The sequence below is a fragment of the Arvicola amphibius genome, chromosome 10 (genome assembly GCF_903992535.2).
Source record: "Arvicola amphibius chromosome 10, mArvAmp1.2, whole genome shotgun sequence".
Taxonomy (NCBI): domain Eukaryota; kingdom Metazoa; phylum Chordata; class Mammalia; order Rodentia; family Cricetidae; genus Arvicola; species Arvicola amphibius.
In genome coordinates, this window is record NC_052056.1 from 12,868,118 (window position 1) to 12,885,666 (window position 17,549).

The following is a 17,549-nucleotide window of genomic DNA, read 5'->3' on the forward strand; positions in this document are numbered from 1 at the left end:
CCCAATTTAGTGAGAAACCGTCATTAAAAATAAATAGAGGGGCCTGAAGAGATGGGTTGGTGGTTAAGAGCACTGACTGCTTTTCCAGAGGACCCGGGTTCAATTCCTAGCGCCCACACAACAGCTAATATCTGTAACTTCTGTTCCAGGGGATCTGATGCCCTCATGCAAACATACCTGCAGGCACAACACCAATGTACATAGAATAAAAATAAATAAATTTTAAAGATAAATAGATAGGGAACGACTGAGGAAAACGTCCAACGTTGGCTTCTTGCCTTTGCCTGCTCGTGCACACATGCAAAATTACAACAAAATGAAAAGCGGCCATCAGGCACACATCCGCTTTAATGCAAAAGTTACTCTTAAACTCAAGGTGTGCTGGTGCTGTGGCTAAACCTTTTGAGAGCCTCTAGTAGGTTAATGGAAACAGTCCACGGTTCAGTCATTCATTAGTGGGGTGAGGGATGTGGTAGAATTAAAGCCCAGCATAAAGAATATACATGAGTTGGGAAAGATTGCTCTGGAAGTCTGGGGTAAAATGAAATTGGCTTTATCTTTAAGGCCTCCAGAGAAGTTAAGGTCACATCTTCATTCTCTCCTATGAGAGTGAAGAGTGACATTCTGAACTCTTCTGTAAAGTATTGAGCAGTTAAGACTGGCCGTGTCTTTATGAACCCACTGGTAATAAAGTTGAGGAAGCTTCCAGCAAACAAGAAACAATACCCTTACGATTAAGCCATTCTGGCTTCCAGTTACCGTTTCTTTTGTTTTAGTTATTTTTGTCTGTGTATTGTTTGCATCTGGCCTTACGATAGCTTTTAAATGCGTGGAATATAGGTATTAACAAAAATAATGCCAGCATTCGTGTTTCTACATCCATTTCACTTATCTGATAAAAAACCCATGTCAGTACAAGTACACAGACATAAAAGAGAAATGTAGCTTGGCTGGCGAGGAGTACACAGCATAGATTACATTTTTATTACCTTATGTCCAAGCAGTAGGTTGATAGTGTTCTCCAGCAACCATGATAGAGCTGGCTGTAAAACACGTGTGACAGCAGGGCTCATGGGCCAAAGCGCCTTTGTTCCTCTCTAAAATCTGCTGTTCTTTTGAGAGATCACAAATTCTTATTTTCCCATTATGAATGGCCTGTCTACCTGACACTTGGTAGGAATGATCAGCGTTTAGGTTTTGGATGCACTAAGAGTTTTTAGCAACTTCGAAATTAGAGAAATGAAGGGAACTTTAAAAAAAAAATGGTTTAACTTGAGATGGCAGTTTGAAAGCCCAGTCACGTTGAGATTAAATTTTCTCATAAAAATTCTTCTCTACAGGTTTATATTTCACTCATGCATAAATTATGCCGTGTCCCATGACTTGTAGCCATTTCAAGCACCAGAATTACTAGCTCTAAATCAAATAGCATTTTCAGTGATAAGGCAGTGAGGTGCGTAAGTCTTCGCTGTGATCTTCACTTGCCAGTGGTGTGCAGATCAGTTGTCTTTTGCCCCGGGGGTGGAGGGAATCACCAGGTTTTGTCTGAGCCAGTGTCAGTGTATCGGCTAGCTGCTATTCATAGACTTCTGTTTAGGGATCACTCTCTGTCTGTGTTCTAGTTTAGGTGGTCAAGGTCCTTAGAGTTTGAAGGTACAAGGACTCCATCATAATTGAAACTTTGTGGCATGCCAGGTTGGTGAGATGGCTCAGCAGCTAAAGGTACTTGCTGCCAAACCTGACCACCTGGGTTCCTTCCCCAGCCCCCATATTGATGGAAGGAGAAACCTGGCCCCCACAAGTTTACTGACTGCCACATGTACCATGACACACAACACATACAAAATAAAATAAGTAAACATAAAAGTAAAAATTTTTTTTAAAATGGTGTCACCCTAAAGAATGGGAAGTCAACTGGATACAACAACTGTAGAGACAAGTTTTTACAATATCATTAAAGGTCACTATGAAAATAAACTGGAGTCCAGTTATCCCTTAGTCCCCACGGCTTCCGCATCCACGTATTCAACCAACCACAAATCAAACAAAAAGCCTCTGCACTGAGCGTATGTAAACTTTTCTTGTTGCTGTTCCTCCAACAATATGGCAGCCTCTCCCTTTAATGTTTGCATTGTCTTCAGTGGTACAAACAGTCTGGGAAAGGACAGTGTGTACGTTACACGCTCAGCGTCATCCAAATTAGCACAAGGAATGCTGGCATCCCGGCGTTCAGTATCTATAGGGAACCCTGGAACCGTTCCTTCATGCACATACCCAGGGACAGCTAAACGATGGACTGATTACCAAGCTGGGACAACAAGGGAAACCAATGTTCGTAAGGTTTGACTTGATGCTTTGTGTCCTTGAGTCCTCTGAGCTGCAGGGTGATCTCAGCCACATCTGGGAAACCTCAGTGAGTTTCCCTTTGTTTTAAAGTAACTTCCTCAAGGGGCAGCAAGTATGGGAACTGGCAACGTGTTCTCAGGAGTGGTGTGTTTTGTAAGAGACTGTCCACCAAGATTAATTAGGAAACCAGAAGCAAGCCTGTTCCCCACCACCCAGAAAATAGACTTCTGGTGGATCTTGAGAAGACTTAAGAATATACAATAGGTCCTACAACTTGCACTGGTGTGTCGGAATTAAAGTGAAATGGCCCTTCACATGTGAGGAAACTTGCTCCCATAACATTCAGCTTCCTAGGATTTAGATTTAAGAAACAGACTCACCCATGTTCCTTTTTGTATGTGGCAAGCAGGGGAGGGGGACTCTAGAAGACGTGTGTGTGTGTGTATGTGTGTCTCTGTGTTTGTGGATTAAGTGCCTATATATGTGTGAGTGCATATGCATGCACCTTAGGATCCCAAAGGTAGACAATGAGTGTCCAGCTTTATAATTCTACACTTTATTTCCTTGAGACAGGATCTTTCCTGGAACCTAGAATGAGGCTAACAGCCAGCAAGCCTCTATCATGATCCTGCCTCTCCTCTCCACATTCCTGGGATTACATATACACAGCCATGGCTGGCTTTTTACATGGGTTCTGGGGCTCAAGCTTATGTTTCCGGTATGCTTTCTTATCCATCGAGCCCTGTCCTCAGCTCCTATATGACCTTTTTAAAAACACATCGTATATTCCTTCTAACCCCCAAACTCTATTGCTCCTCACTGTGGCCTCATGGCCCTTTATTTTGTCCCCACCGCTTTCACCCGGACCCTTTCACCCTGCTATGGCCTCATCATTTGCTTATCCTGGAATGTGCCAGATAGTCTTACTTCTTAGGACCTAGCCGTTAGCTTCTGCATCACCTTGTCATGTTCTTCTGCAGCTAATCGTGAAGTGTCAGAATGTCACTTTCATAACTGTGACCCTGCCTGGACACCTGCTTAATTGGCTGTAGCCTCCCTGCTTGCACGGCTTTACCTCTTGCCCCCTTTAACCGTGTTTTCTTTTTCCCCTCCACAATACAAATTATACATTACTAACTGTGTGTGTGTGTATGTGTGTGTGTGGTGAACGCGTCTTTCGCTAGGATATTATCCACCAGACACTACTCTTTCCCCACAGGATTTGCGTGTGGTAGGAGCTGAGACACTCTTGGGAAGGAGAGTAAAGGGAAGTGGAAAAGCACATTTGTGGCAGCATAGCCGCCGCCTCAATGTGTCAGACGGCTCTGGCTGTGCAGATACAATAGCTTCTGATTACTTATAGAATACCAGAAAAGGACAACTTGATGGAAGAAAGGTTTACGTTGTCTCACTCTTGCCATTTCAGTCAGTGGTCACACGACTTAGTTTTGGGCTGTAATGGCAGGAAACAGGTAGTAGAACATAACCACTCATCTACCGGTAGTGGAAAAGAGGGCTGGGTGAGAGGGTACAAAATAAGACCTTTATAGGTATCCCCTGAGGGACTTGTTCCATCTCCCAAAAGCACCAACCAGACACCACCAAAGATTGTCCCCCCCCAAAGATTCACATATTCACGCATTTGATTTTGTTTTTTAGCAAAACAAAAAAACAAACAAAAAAAAAACCTAGTGCAAGGGAGCTCTGGCAGCTAAAGTAGAGGCTGAGGCAGGAGTACCCATTTGAGGCTAGCCTAGACTAAGACAAGACCCTGTGTGTGTAAAAAAGACAAACAAATAATTAAACATTCAAATAAAAATAAACCCTCCCAAATCAGTTGTCCCTCCACTTTTGGAGCGGCTCAGTGACCCATTCTGAGGGGCAAGAGTACAGCTCCCGTTGCCTGTGCCCTGGGACATACAGAAACTGGTGTTGTTTGGGCCGCCCCTGTCGCCATGAATGGGCACTGCCCATCACCTGCACTGTCAAGCCTCTGGCCTGCAGGGGGTTTGTCACAGTATAGTAGCTGGTCCTGCGAGCATTAATGGCTTTTATTTGTAGGGGCTTAGGGAAACAGAATCTGAGGTCTCTGGGTGGTCCTTCAAGGTGCTTCCAGTCACAGAACAGTGACAATGGGAGACTAGCTTCACTTTAAGTATCAATATTTGCTGTCATTATCACCTTTGCTTAGTGGTCTTCTGGTTTGCCTGTCAGTTTAAATCTAGGGTCATTTTGTTCACCTATACCAATTGAGATGAAGGGTTAGTATAAATGACTCTTAAGTTTGAATAAAATAATGAAGAAACTTCTTTCAAATTCCAGTAGTAAATTGTAACTGGAACTCCTCACGATATTTCCTTGAAGAGGAATGGGATTCCTTAGGGTTTTCTCCAGGGAAATGGTTTGTGTGTGTGTGTCCACGCGCACGACATGAATACATCCTGGTAACCCAGCAGGAACTGACTCTGAGGATTGGCCTCTGTGGTGTTTTGGAGGCTGATGAGTACATGGTCGACCCCTGAGTAAGGCGGTGACTCAGCAAAATCTTGGGCATCGATGCGTTCCCAGTCTAAGGGCCAACGCCGGTGTCCCTGGTCAAACAGGCAAGAATCCAGAAGCACAGATACCTTCCTCATTTGTCTTTTTGTTATGTTCAGGCTCTTGGTGGAGTGCAGTCAACATTTCTTAGCCCTCAGATTCAAACACTAATCTTGTACAGAAGCACCCTTGCGCACGCACTTACACACACACACACAGACACACACACACACACACCCCAAAATGATGGTTGGCTTGGGCACCCTGTAGCTCATTCAAATTGGCACATAAAATTAACTAGCATAGAAATAATCTTGATGAAACCGAAGAAATGGTGACAAAGTGATATGTTGACTTCCTAGTACCCGTAAGAAGTATATTTGAAATAGTACTGTTAAACATACCTCACACGCTTATTTCTTGGGGCTTACGAGCCTCCGTTTCCATTTAGGTCAGTAGGAGTATGTTTTTCCAGGGGGAGCTCCTCTTTGGTTGTACTTACGGGAGATGGCTGCCTGCATCGGTGTGTTCCCACTGTATAAAATATAAGTTGCCTGGTCGCCTCAGCCTGATGCATTTTATTTACTGGTTTTACCTTAACTTATCCTTTTCGATCTGCCAGTAAGGGGGGACGTGATTAGGTCGATGGAAGCAGATTTTGAAAGGGTGGATAAGAAACGCGTGCGATTGGTTTGCGTGAGGTTGGGCAGAGCAAATTCGTTCGTCTTTGATATTTTTTTCTTTTCCAGGCAGTGTTTAAAATTGCAAATTGTTTTCCAGTCATTCAGGTTAAGAGCGCACATATTTTACTCATTTCAGTGTTGCATGTGGGCTCTGCATAAGTTTAATTTTTTAAGAAAATATGTGTTGCCTTTCCTGTAGATGATATTGCATAATCCTGTGCTCTAATTTCTTTCAGTGAATTAGAAATAAATGTATCTGATTTTTCCCAGGGTTAAAAAGATTTCTGTAAAACCTGACAGGAGGCCGGGCGGTGGTGGCGCACGCCTTTAATCCCAGCACTCGGGAGGCAGAGGCAGGCGGATCTCTGTGAGTTCGAGGCCAGCCTGGTCTACAAGAGCTAGTTCCAGGACAGGCTCTAAAAAAGCTGCAGAGAAACCCTGTCTCAAAAAAAAAAAAAAAAAAAAAAAAACCTGACAGGAGGCAGGAGAGGGACTGGCACGCATGAACAGTCATACGTTGTGTGATTGGCACTTCAGTGTAGGATGCAAGGCATGTCACCACAAGATAAAAATCCTGGAATTCAGAATACTAAAGTTACTTGCTCCTAGTGCCATCTGGGGTGAAAACATTGTCTTAGGTTCACATCTAGCTGGGCCTAATTTCAGAGTCCCGAGTGGACCGTCCTTGGTTCTCCCCATTAGGCAAACATTACCCTTGTCACTAGATGGGCACAGCTCTGTAAGGCTGCAGGAGCAAGCCTTTCCTCCTCCCTTGTGCTCAAATGCCAGCCCTAGACAGATATCTCAGCTGCTTTTATTTTTTTGAAGAATAATGATTAACCAGTGACCAAAGCAGAGGGAAAGGAAGCAGAACGCATTTTTCTCTTATTTGGCAAAATGAATGCTGGTTTCTGCTGACGTGGTCAGAGCTTTTATTTTAATGCCAGTCATGTACACACGATTCTAGCTTCAGACTTAGCTGTGACTTCTCATTCACGTTCTGTTGGAGATATTAAATCCCTGGCCTGTTACTTCAAGAATTTGATGAGAAGTATCAAAAGAATATTTAGAACGGTCGTTGATATTTTTGAATAAACATTTATTTGAGGATGGCTGTGTCATTTCGTGTTTAGGGAGAAGACATATGCTTCTTTAAACTCACTCTGTTCTCTGCCTTTTTTAACCTCTTAGTCAATTCTTGCCAGTCACTACTCTTTGTGAGTCAGAGCATCTTCTATACATCAGTCTTTGGTTTTGTAGTAGCCCTGTTGCCATATAACATTGCAGTGGATGCTACAATTCAGACACTACTCAGCAGTATGAATTCAAAATAGAAATTACTGTCTTTTTGACAAACAGTGTAATGCATTATAGATTCTCGCAAACGTGTGAAGGCTGAAAGTCCTTGTGTGGTTTCTCAGCTGCACTTACCGATGTTTACATTTCTTTCGTGGTCTGTCAAATACTCTCTCGTGAAGGGTGGCTTTGTAATTAAGCTGCCTAAAACACAAAGTGAGAATTCCCATTTCCCTGAGATGCCCTCATTTTACAACAGCCTTATTTTCAGATTCCACTGGTGTCTGCAGGAATTGCAATGCATGATATGGATGATGCCGTCATTTCCTTTAACATAGCCAAGCAAAGCAGCATGACGATTTGATAAAAACATGGCCATGTTAGGTGATGCTGGCTCTAGGAGTTCCTGTCTGGTCAAGACATTTTTAATGCTCTAGTTTTAAAATGTGCCTTTTCTCAAGGCACTGGAGAGGTGAAACACACTCTAGCCATGGTGAAGCGTCTCTGGGGTTTCTTTAAGCAGCATCAGCATCCTCTTTTCCAGAATCTCTGTCCCGGGAAATGCCTGGCTCTCTTTGTGGAGATTGGGCATTCTGCTTCTCTTCTCATCTCGCCTTCCCTTCTTCTCCTTTCCAGTTCCTACAACAGCAGCCAGCACCCCTGATGCCGTGGACAAGTACCTGGAGACACCTGGCGATGAGAATGAACATGCCCATTTCCAGAAAGCCAAGGAGCGGCTGGAAGCTAAGCACCGGGAGAGGATGTCCCAGGTAGAGTGCACTTGCCTCTGCCTCAGTTTATCTTTAGACATAAAGTTTAATTTAAATGTTTTCTATGAGGACACAGACTGTAAGACTTTGGTCTCCCGCAATAGCATCTAGTAAAGGCGAGTACAGAAGGATTCTGAAACACAGATTAAATTGTGTCTCTGCTAAAGAAAGGTACTCTGTGGAGATGCTGAGGGGGTGACTGTTGATTGCTGCACCATGGAAAACTTTATTTTCTTTGTGTATCCCATAATAGGCTATATAACTTAAGTGTGGGGACTCTGGGGGCAGCCCCGTCAATAAACTACTGTAATTGCTGTTACCCACTAAGCATGAGAACCCGAATATGGTTCGCAGAACCCACAGGTAAAAAGCCACGCATGATGGCATGTCCTGGTAACCCAGCACCAAGGACGCGGATGCAGAGACAGGCAGATCCCTGTGGCTTACTAGCCAGCCAATCTAGTCTGCTTGGAGAGTTCAGCCCAGTGATAAAAGCTGCTTACCAAGAAGGATGTGTTACTGAAGGAAGAACTCCTACAGTTTAAGCTATGACTGCTCCCTTGGGTCAAATCCCAGCCAACTTCCTTACCTGGCTTTTATGTTCCAATCACTAACCACCTGTTCTCATCACCCTGCCCCGGGCACCAGACTATAGGGAAACTTCCTGATCTCGCTGACCTCCATTTACTCCTCCTTCCCCTCTGATGCCCTCTAAGGCTTTGCTCAGTTTTCCCTCCTACCAGTCCTGCCTGAGACTAGCTCTATCACTGTGTTCCTGGAAATCACCAATCACTGTCTTTGCCCCTGGAATTCATCTGATCTGTCTGTTGGTGTCACTGTCCCTGAGTAACAAGAAGACCCTTATTTTACACAGAACTAAGGATGTATCTCAGAAAGCAGGACGCAATTCTATTTCTTTCAAGAAGCCTAGCTGTAGTACTTGCCCCTGTTCTAGAGTTAGAACAACAGTGAAGTATGATTTACAATCGAACAGCTGCCCATGAGGAAAACCTGGATGTGTATTGAATTAGAAAGCCAGCCGAATGGAGCAGCCAATTGGAATCAGTCTTTCTGAAAACTGGAATTTCCACATTTTTCATTAGAAAGGTCATTTAAGAAGCTGTGGGAAGACTGAGTGGGATTTACTATAAATCCCTCCTGTAACTCAAAATTGATCTCATTTTCTGAAGAGTTCAGAGGCTCCCTGTGACCCCTGGAAACAACAGTGCTGGGCTCATGAACTGCCCGGAAGTCTACAGATCGTATAATAAACACTGAGGTCCCACCATGATGTTTCCAGCACCTGCCACTGCACCCTGACCCCAGCCTTGCGTCTGCCTCTCATTCGCCCACTGGCCTGGCTGCTCCCCTCACCTGGGACTCACTTCGCTTTAGATTGTTGCTTATTTCAGAAATGCCCTCCTGCTCATCAGCCTGTCCACAAGTTCAAACATTCATCTTCCTCCCATAATCTCTGAATTTGGGAGCACAGTTGCTCTTACCTTTCATTTGAATCTAAAGATTTGCATGATAGTTTATTCATTGGTAATTTTATATCTATATCCTATGTTTCTACTACAATCTAATTCCTTTTAATCCATGTAAATTTATATGATCTATACCAACCTTGTATTTCATCCTTAAACCCACCAATCTCTTTTTTAAAATAATTTTTAAGGCCCATGGAAAGTTTTCTTCACTGTTTCTGAGGTGTTTTTATGAAGTTAAGAAAACTGGTTTCAAGCACTCTGTTAGCTTCTGACTTGATGTGTTGTAGAAATGAGAACCTAGCGAGCATAGCCACTTAATCCAGGACTTAGTTCATCTATTTCCGGGAGATTTCCTCCATCTTCTCATCCCCGATCTGAGATTACTTAGCTGTTTTCATCCTAGAGCAGAGAATGTTCCTCGTAGATTCCAGGATTCCAGGTTAGTAAGGCTGAGCTGACATTTATCTTCATAATCTGTGCTGCTCAATTCTGGGGACTTTTTGACTTTGAACTTGTCTGCCTCTTAAATCTCTACTTAGTAATAGTCATTCTCTCTGCATGACGTAGCCAGGACTCTGGAGAGCCGTAAATCCTGATGGAATTGATACCGCTCTGCACACAGTGAAAACGCTGTCGTTCAGGGATACACGGGGCAGCCCCAAAGTTCAGATCTAGAACACGTCAAGTGCTCAAATGTGGGCCTTTCTAGCTTGATTTTTTTGTCATAGTTCTAAAATTAATTTTCAAGGATAGCATACAGAATAATGGATTCCATCTATTTCTGTTAGCGACCAGGGTGTTTTCAGCGATGTTCATGAGGACGATAAGCCAGCCATCTGAAGAACTCGGTTGCCATGTCACTAGCGACTCACATACAAAACTAAAAATGCTTTTACTACTGTGTTAGTTACTTGCTATGGAGAACCCGACAAAAACATCTTCAGAGAGGAAGAGTTGCTTGGGCTTAGAGTTCCAGGGTATGGTCCTCGGTGATGCCATAATCATGGCTGGCGCCAGGACACCGAGGCAGAGGATCGCCTCACATCTACAGTCAGAACAGAGTGCGCGTGGCTGCTCGGCTTGTTTCCCCTTCTCCCTCAGTCCAGAACCCCCAGCCGTGGCATGTAGGGTGAGTCTCCCCACATCCATGAACCTCATCTAACCTAGAAAACACCCCCACTCTCCTTCCTAGACACCTGTTTCCATGGTGATTCAAAATCCTGTCAAGTGGGCAAGCAAGATTCTTCATCAGTGCTATTTACATATTTAGTCATTTTAGTATGTGTGCAGAATTAAGTCCTTTGAGATGAAAATTCACCTGATGCTGTTTTGTTGTTTTTATTTAATATACTCAGTGGCATCTTAGGAATAGCTACTGGTACTGACACTTAACTCTCCTGTTAGATATATGTCCAGCTCCATTATGGCACATTGAGCCAGTAGGCTACTTGGTCTGTCTTCATTCCTTATCCATTTATTATTTTCATGGTTTTCTTTAACTTGTATATAAAGTGAGGCTGGCCTTTACTAATCACGGGGCCTATTATAAGGAACCAATGAAATCAGATTGACCTTGTAGAGCTCTTAATTCAGTAATATTATCTATTGTCAGTGGGCCCCAGTGAGTAGTGTAAGGGGCTCTTCCATCACAGTGTGTCTGCAAGTGGTCCTGTAGTGATGGCATAGGTCATGTATTTATGTGAGGGGAAGATATTGTTAAATTATTCTGAAAAAATCAATGCTTGGGTTCATTTATATAGTAATACGTATTTTCAATACATTAGCTAGGTGAATGGTAATTATTTCATGGATCTGCAACTCCAAGCAGGAAGTTCAGGTTCTGAATGTCCAAGTGAGATGGTAACAATGCATACATAATCAAGGAATCTGTTTTCACACCCCATTAAGACATTGGGTTTCTATCTCAAACCAATTCTGAGATTTCTTGCCTGAGGAATTCTAGATAGAGCGCCACCTCCCAGGGAACATTCTTCACACAGGAAATTGAACCTTTTTCCTCCCGGGCTTATCTCTTCTATAAAGCAAGGATAATCTCTTCAATGTCTCCTTGGTCCACCACTTTATTAACTAATAGAAACACCCAAGTACCTAGGAGAGTTTGTTTGTACTTTTTCCTTGTATTTTGTTCTTAAGAAACAATTTTTAAAAACCAAGGCAGATGCTGCTTGGATGTGATTTTATAAGCCTTGTTTTCTTTGCAATCTTGAAGGCGTCAAGCTTTCTCTGACTTTAGATGTATACAGAGTCCTCGGATACCCACCTGGTAAGACCCTGAGGTTTTGCTTGCTTCGTCTTCCTTCATTAAGTTCACCTCACACTTCAACTCACTTCACAGACAAAACAGTAGCAAAGGAAAAGGCAGCCACAGGTGATGAGAAGTTAACCCTCATTTTCATTATACACACTATTGTGATTGGTGAACGTCAAGACAGAGCACAAGGAACTGTGCCGTGACACATCTCACTGGCCTGGTTACGCGGTGGTGTTGGCTTTTGACACATTTGAGAGATTATAATGCATGCTTTCTTAGAATTTCTGAGTGAATTTGGAGTAATCTTCACTATTCGTGACTTTGGTTACTGAACTCCACTCTTCTTTTGTGCAAAAGGTGGACCTTGGGATTTCAGACAGCAGAAGTCTTCCTTCTCTTCCTGTATCGTTTCTCCTTGTGGCTTTGTATTCCTAGTTCGCACATATGCCAACCCCACAGACACCGTTTGAAATGTTTTGACTTAGTGCTGTAAAAGCTTAAAACAATGTGTTCAGTTTACTGATGGGAGTTCTCGTTCAGATAGCATAAGCCTTTTAATTGGTGTTTTCTCACATAGAGAGAAATGACTTTCAGCCATTTCTCAAGGAAAACGAGAAGGTGAACCAGCCTTGTTCAAGAGGATGCAATAAGCATCGGCATGAATAGTTACCATACTGCCAACATAAATTATTTATACTATTGTAGAACAAATATTATTCCTATAGAATAGCCATGTGGCGTGCTTTTAATAGAAAGCATACTGTAATATAATCTACCCAGTTAAGTCTGTATTTGAAAGAAGAGCTGATGATTTTCAGTTGAACTCTTTTGTCTTCTTTATAGGTCATGAGAGAATGGGAAGAGGCGGAACGTCAAGCAAAGAACTTGCCCAAGGCTGACAAGAAGGCTGTTATCCAGGTAGCACCCAGCCTCATCTTCACACCAGACACTCACTCATTGAGGGCCCCCAGGCTTCTAGAATCTGCTGCAAGCCCCTGCGTTCATATTTGTATGAACTTGGATCCTTCTCACTCCTTGTCTTCATAATAAGTTGCTTCCTTATATTTGCTTCTAGCTATTTCAAATTAGAATTAATCACCCCAGATTTCTGTTGTTGTTTGCAATCTGATTACCAGAGTTTTCAACCCCTCCATTCCCTTGGAAAACTTAAGTGAAATTAGAAATTTAAACTGATACTGTCTCCAAATTACCTTATGTAAACAGAGAGACTATCTTTGCATTAATAATTACTATAAGAAGCAAATGTGTTGTGTGTGTTTTCCATGTCAGCATTTCCAGGAGAAAGTGGAATCTCTGGAACAGGAAGCAGCCAACGAGAGACAGCAGCTGGTGGAGACACACATGGCCAGAGTGGAGGCCATGCTCAATGACCGCCGCCGCCTGGCCCTGGAGAATTACATCACGGCTCTGCAGGCAGTGCCTCCAAGGGTAGGTCTCGTTGAGATCTTACTTCAGGGCATAGCATCAATGATGGTGCTCAGACATTGGGGACCAGAGGCCACAGGAGGAAAGCTAGGAGAAATGCCCTAAACACACCTTATTTTATAGCTGTGACTTAGATACATATGTCTTAAAGGCACAGAGTCACAGACTAATGTCTGTTCTCCATCTCTTAACTCTTTTAGCTAGTACCTTTATACAGTTTTCCATGCTGCATTGTTATTTTTCTTTAAGCCATCGTTTTCATCTTCTTTTATATATAAAAAAAATTAACACCAATGCCTAATGTAGTCATGACCTCTCATAGTCTTATTCTCTGCTTGTATATATCATGTATTGTTTTCCTTCTGTCCAAAGCACTTCTTTTATGTTTTCAAGTGCATGTATGATGAAGTTTGAATTCTTTAGGTTAGAATGTGTGTAAGCTAGTGATTCTTCCTTATATTTCTTTTGTTCGAAAATATTCTATTTTTTTACTATTGGCTTTGGAAAGGTATTCTGGCTGGGTATAAAATTCTTACCCAGGTGATTTTCTGTTATTTCTTTAATGATGACGTTTGTTATTTCCGACAGAGAATGTGTACATAGTCGTTGGCAATGTTGAAGAGTGTCTCTTTATCACAGTAGCTACTTTAACAACGTAAAATGATGGAATTCCGTATATTCTTCGTCTTTTCTGGCCTTCTTATCATCTCATACCTAAGATCATGTCTGAATTTTCCTGCATAATTTTGTGTCTGATCCTTTTTTACGTATCATATACTATAAACTTTAGCTTGTTAGGCATGGTTAGATGATAAATATATTCAGACTTTGACCAGAAGTGTGGCTGGTTTACCTGACAGCAGTCTGACCTTTTGTGTTTCACTGCTGTTATTAGATTTAGGTGGAGCGGATCGGTTTTCTTCATGTAGCTTGCTATTCCCCTTTCCCATCAGGATTCCTCTGAGTAGTCTACCATGAAGGCTGAGTTCAAATCGGACTGCCAAGATGAAGTAATTCCCGCCTCTGTAGGATGCCAGGCACTCTTACCTCCAATCCTAGCCTCGGTTTCTTACACCAGCGTGCACCAGTGAGTGCTAAACCACAGTCAGGAGGACCACCATGTGCAGATTCCTTGTAGACCACTTGGTCCTGGAAAGTCTCTGCTGACTCCTCCCTCCTTGGAGGTTCAGATTCCCTACCTCGTACAGTCTGGAAACTCAGGGACCTCAGGTGCTGACAATTACAGCACCTCAGCTTATGTGTCTCCTCTTTCTCTGTGGTCCGTGCACCTCACCTTGCAAACATTGCTGATCTTATTTAGTCCATCCATCCTCTTCTCTGGAAGGAGAGTGAAATCTTGATCCTCTTGATAGATCTTGACGAGAAGAGGGAATCTCTTTGCATTGTGTAACTATATCAAAACTCCACCCTCTGCTGCTGATCTCCTCACCACTCTGATCTTTCTTTCCAGGGTGAGGAGCTCCTGGCATTCCTCCGGGTACCAAGATGGCACTGACTCTGTTGTACTAATGACATCACTGTCATCTTGGGGGATGGGGTGGCTGGTTCCGGGTGACACCGCTAGTAGCAGACAGGGAGAGCTATGAGTCAGCCGCCCACTGCAATGTCTTCTCTCTGGACCGTACTTCCTGTCTGAACAAAGAGCCTTTGAAAACACAATATCCATATTAGCATTTCATTTTCTGTCAACAGTCTTTGTCTTTCTAAGGCAGTACTTAGAAATGCTGCTTATATCGCTCTGCAGATGACAAGGTTTTGGGTTATTCTTTCTTTAGAGAACATGCTTCGGAGAGGAGAGTTTTGGGAACCATTTACCAATGTAGTGGGTTGTGAGACAGGAGAGACACTGTGAAATGACCCAGCCAGAAGTCCAATCTCTGCAGTAAGATCTTTGTCTGGGGAGATTGGAGATAAAAATAAGATGAGGGCTGAATGGGATCTTGTCAGAATCTTTAGTTGGGTCTCAGCACCTGAAAAGGCAACAACAAACAGGGAATCTTCCAGAGCGGCATCAGCGGGATCATTTTAGATAGCTCATAGCAATGCTCACTACAGACCTCTTGATTGTGCCTTGTATGCTGTGTATTTGATAGCAGTATTTTAAAGTGGATTTGTTTCACTGTCAGGAAAAAATCAGATGGCTAATGGTTACTTTGAGAATGCCTGTTAGATTGTTATCTCTGAAATGCACAGATCTCCCCTTTCAAATCATAAGACGAAGTAGTCCACAAGCCTGCACCGTGGGGCAGTGGGCTCTATGTTTGTGAAGTGACCCACTCTGTCCAAGTGTTGTTTAAATCTTTAAACCTGACTCGGCATTGCACTTAGCTCCAAACCTCAGAAGCCGTCAGAAAGTTTGAGACTCTTCTTGATTGCTTCTGTGCATTTCTCTTATAAGATATAAAGCAAGAGTTTCCATCAAGTCTTGACGTTAGATCTACGAAGGACAGGTTTTGGAGAAGTTGTTCACACACCAGTCCCAAAGCCAGATAATGTTAAGTTTTTAGAAATATGATTTAAATATAGCACTGACTATTTGAACATATTGGTAAAAGTAGAGGGTTTTGTTCTATTTTAAAATAGTTATATTCTTAACCCCAATCTTATTCTTAATAGTTCTCAAGCTTCATAGACAAATCTTCTCAAGACCAGTGGGAAATATGTGACCGTGGGCACAAACGCGCCCTATTTTAGTTAATTAAAACAGAAAATGAAGAGTTAGGCTGGAAAGCTTGGAAGCGTCTCTGTGTCTTTGAAAATGTAATCATTCCCATGTACCCCCAACATGGAGCCCCACCCCACGCTGTCACCTCCTTCCTTGTCTTTCTAGGCAGCTAGCTGTCCACACAACTGTATGGCTGCGGTGCTCTGTGGCTTTTTGTGTGCCAGTGTCTGTTTTTCTTTCATCTTTAAAATGAAAAACTTACTATGAAACTGCAAGTGTTTAGGTATTTAAGAAAAATGTAAAGCACACAATTGAAAGGGAGTGATTTTTCACCAGAGTCTGCCTTAGAGAGCAGGGGGCTGATAAGAATCCCTCAGAATATACATGCGCTCTCTCTCTCTCTCTCTCTCTCTCTCTCTCTCTCTCTCTCTCTCTCTCTCTCTCTCTCTCTCTCTCTCTCTCTCTCTCTCTCTTTCTCTCTCTCTTTCTGTGTGTGTGTGAGAGAGAGAGATTCAAGCCATTTCCAAGGATCATTTGATTAAATTTAACATTAATTCTAATTTAGAACTCCTCATTCTGAATGAGTCTAAGAAGTCTTTTGTTATATAAACATTTTTAATTAAAAAAAAAAATGAGCTCCCACTTGTTTCGAACCATAGTCTCGGTGTTGGAAGTGGAGGAGATACACTGAAGTAGCATCGATGCATTTGGCCTTGAATTGTTGGTTCCTTGAAGCAAGAATGCAGGATCCCAAATGTGAATGTGCAAAATTAAAGCAGATGGTTCTAAGTCACCATGAAGAAAGTCAAGAGCGTGTCACGGTTGGCATTTGTCGGATGCTCAGACCGCTTGGCAAACCTTTCCTAGGGCCTGTGTCGCTTTAAAACATCTTTTGTTTACTAATTAATCCTCAGCTCCGTGGGGTTCTGCCTTCTGGGCTGTGTTACTAAGCCTGTTTATCCTGAGAGCTTCAGTCTGTTTGGTTTGACTAAACAAGACTTGAAAATGCAGAAGTCCAGATCAGCCCTGCCCCTCCCTGCTCCGGGGTTAGAAGAGCTCAGCTCTGTCTCCAGCGCGCTAACATTTAGATGACGTCATGAGTCATGGAGTTGTGTGTAAGTGCTATGTTTCACTCTAAACTGGGTGCATTTGACAAAGGTCACTGGTTTGTATGAGGGGACAGCACACAGCCCATTTTCTACATTTTCTGGTGGTACATAAATACCTGTCCTTAATTCCCAAGACAGCCATTTAATCTGTAACCAGGAACAAGTTACTTAAAGGAATTCGTCCTCTCCAGTTTGAAAATGAGGGTTAATTTTTCAACTCCTCTTTCAGTTAATAGTTTTCTAGCTTTCTTTGTCCGTAATTTAAAACCAGAAGGACTTAATGAAGGTTCAGGCAAGACTGTGGATGTCTTCCTTCCAGGGCCATTGAAAGTCAGGTGGAACATGTGGACTTTGGTGAGCGTCCCAGTTGGGAAGATCTGCTTCTTAGTTAAAGGGGAACCAATGGACAGCAACTTTCTGAAAACAGCCCCTTGAACATGTATAATACTGCTGCCCTAGCAGTGTAAACTACGCAAGAAAGCCTATTATCCAAACTCTTCCTGTGGAAGGCATCTTTATTATCAGAACTGGAAATTACCAAATGGAGGAGGCCACGGGAATGAATCTTTTACCATTTTCTCAAATTTGTATTTGACCTCGCATAGTGATTTTCTAAAGAAAAGGTCATAGATACATTTTATATTGGGCTTTAAAATTTTCACTCAACCACTAGACTTACAGACAAAAAAAAGATTATTTTTTTTAAAGATTGCAATGTAAGTTTCTCCCTGCTGGTTTTGATTTATTTTGTTGGTTTCTGTTTGCATTTGGTTTTGCTTGTTTTGTTCTTATTGTTCTGCCCACCCCACCCCACCCCGAAGATTTCTTTTGTAACATTGAGAATATGTTTATAATGTTGATGGCAAGATAGAGAAACAAACTCTACTGGGACCCAGCACAAGGAAGTGTGCCT

At 42.6% G+C, this 17,549-nt stretch overlaps 1 protein-coding gene across 6 annotated transcripts in view; it reads left to right on the forward strand.

Moving 5' to 3' along the window:
* Positions 1 to 17,549, forward strand: part of LOC119825083 (amyloid beta precursor protein) — a 220,324-nt gene that overhangs the window by 143,959 nt on the left and 58,816 nt on the right. For all 6 annotated transcript variants that reach the window (XM_038345714.2, XM_038345716.2, XM_038345717.2 and 3 more), the window contains 3 exons: positions 7,500 to 7,633; positions 12,239 to 12,313; positions 12,686 to 12,844. In XM_038345714.2, the coding sequence (XP_038201642.1) occupies positions 7,500 to 7,633; positions 12,239 to 12,313; positions 12,686 to 12,844 (368 nt within the window). The remainder of the gene's footprint in view (positions 1 to 7,499; positions 7,634 to 12,238; positions 12,314 to 12,685; positions 12,845 to 17,549) is intronic.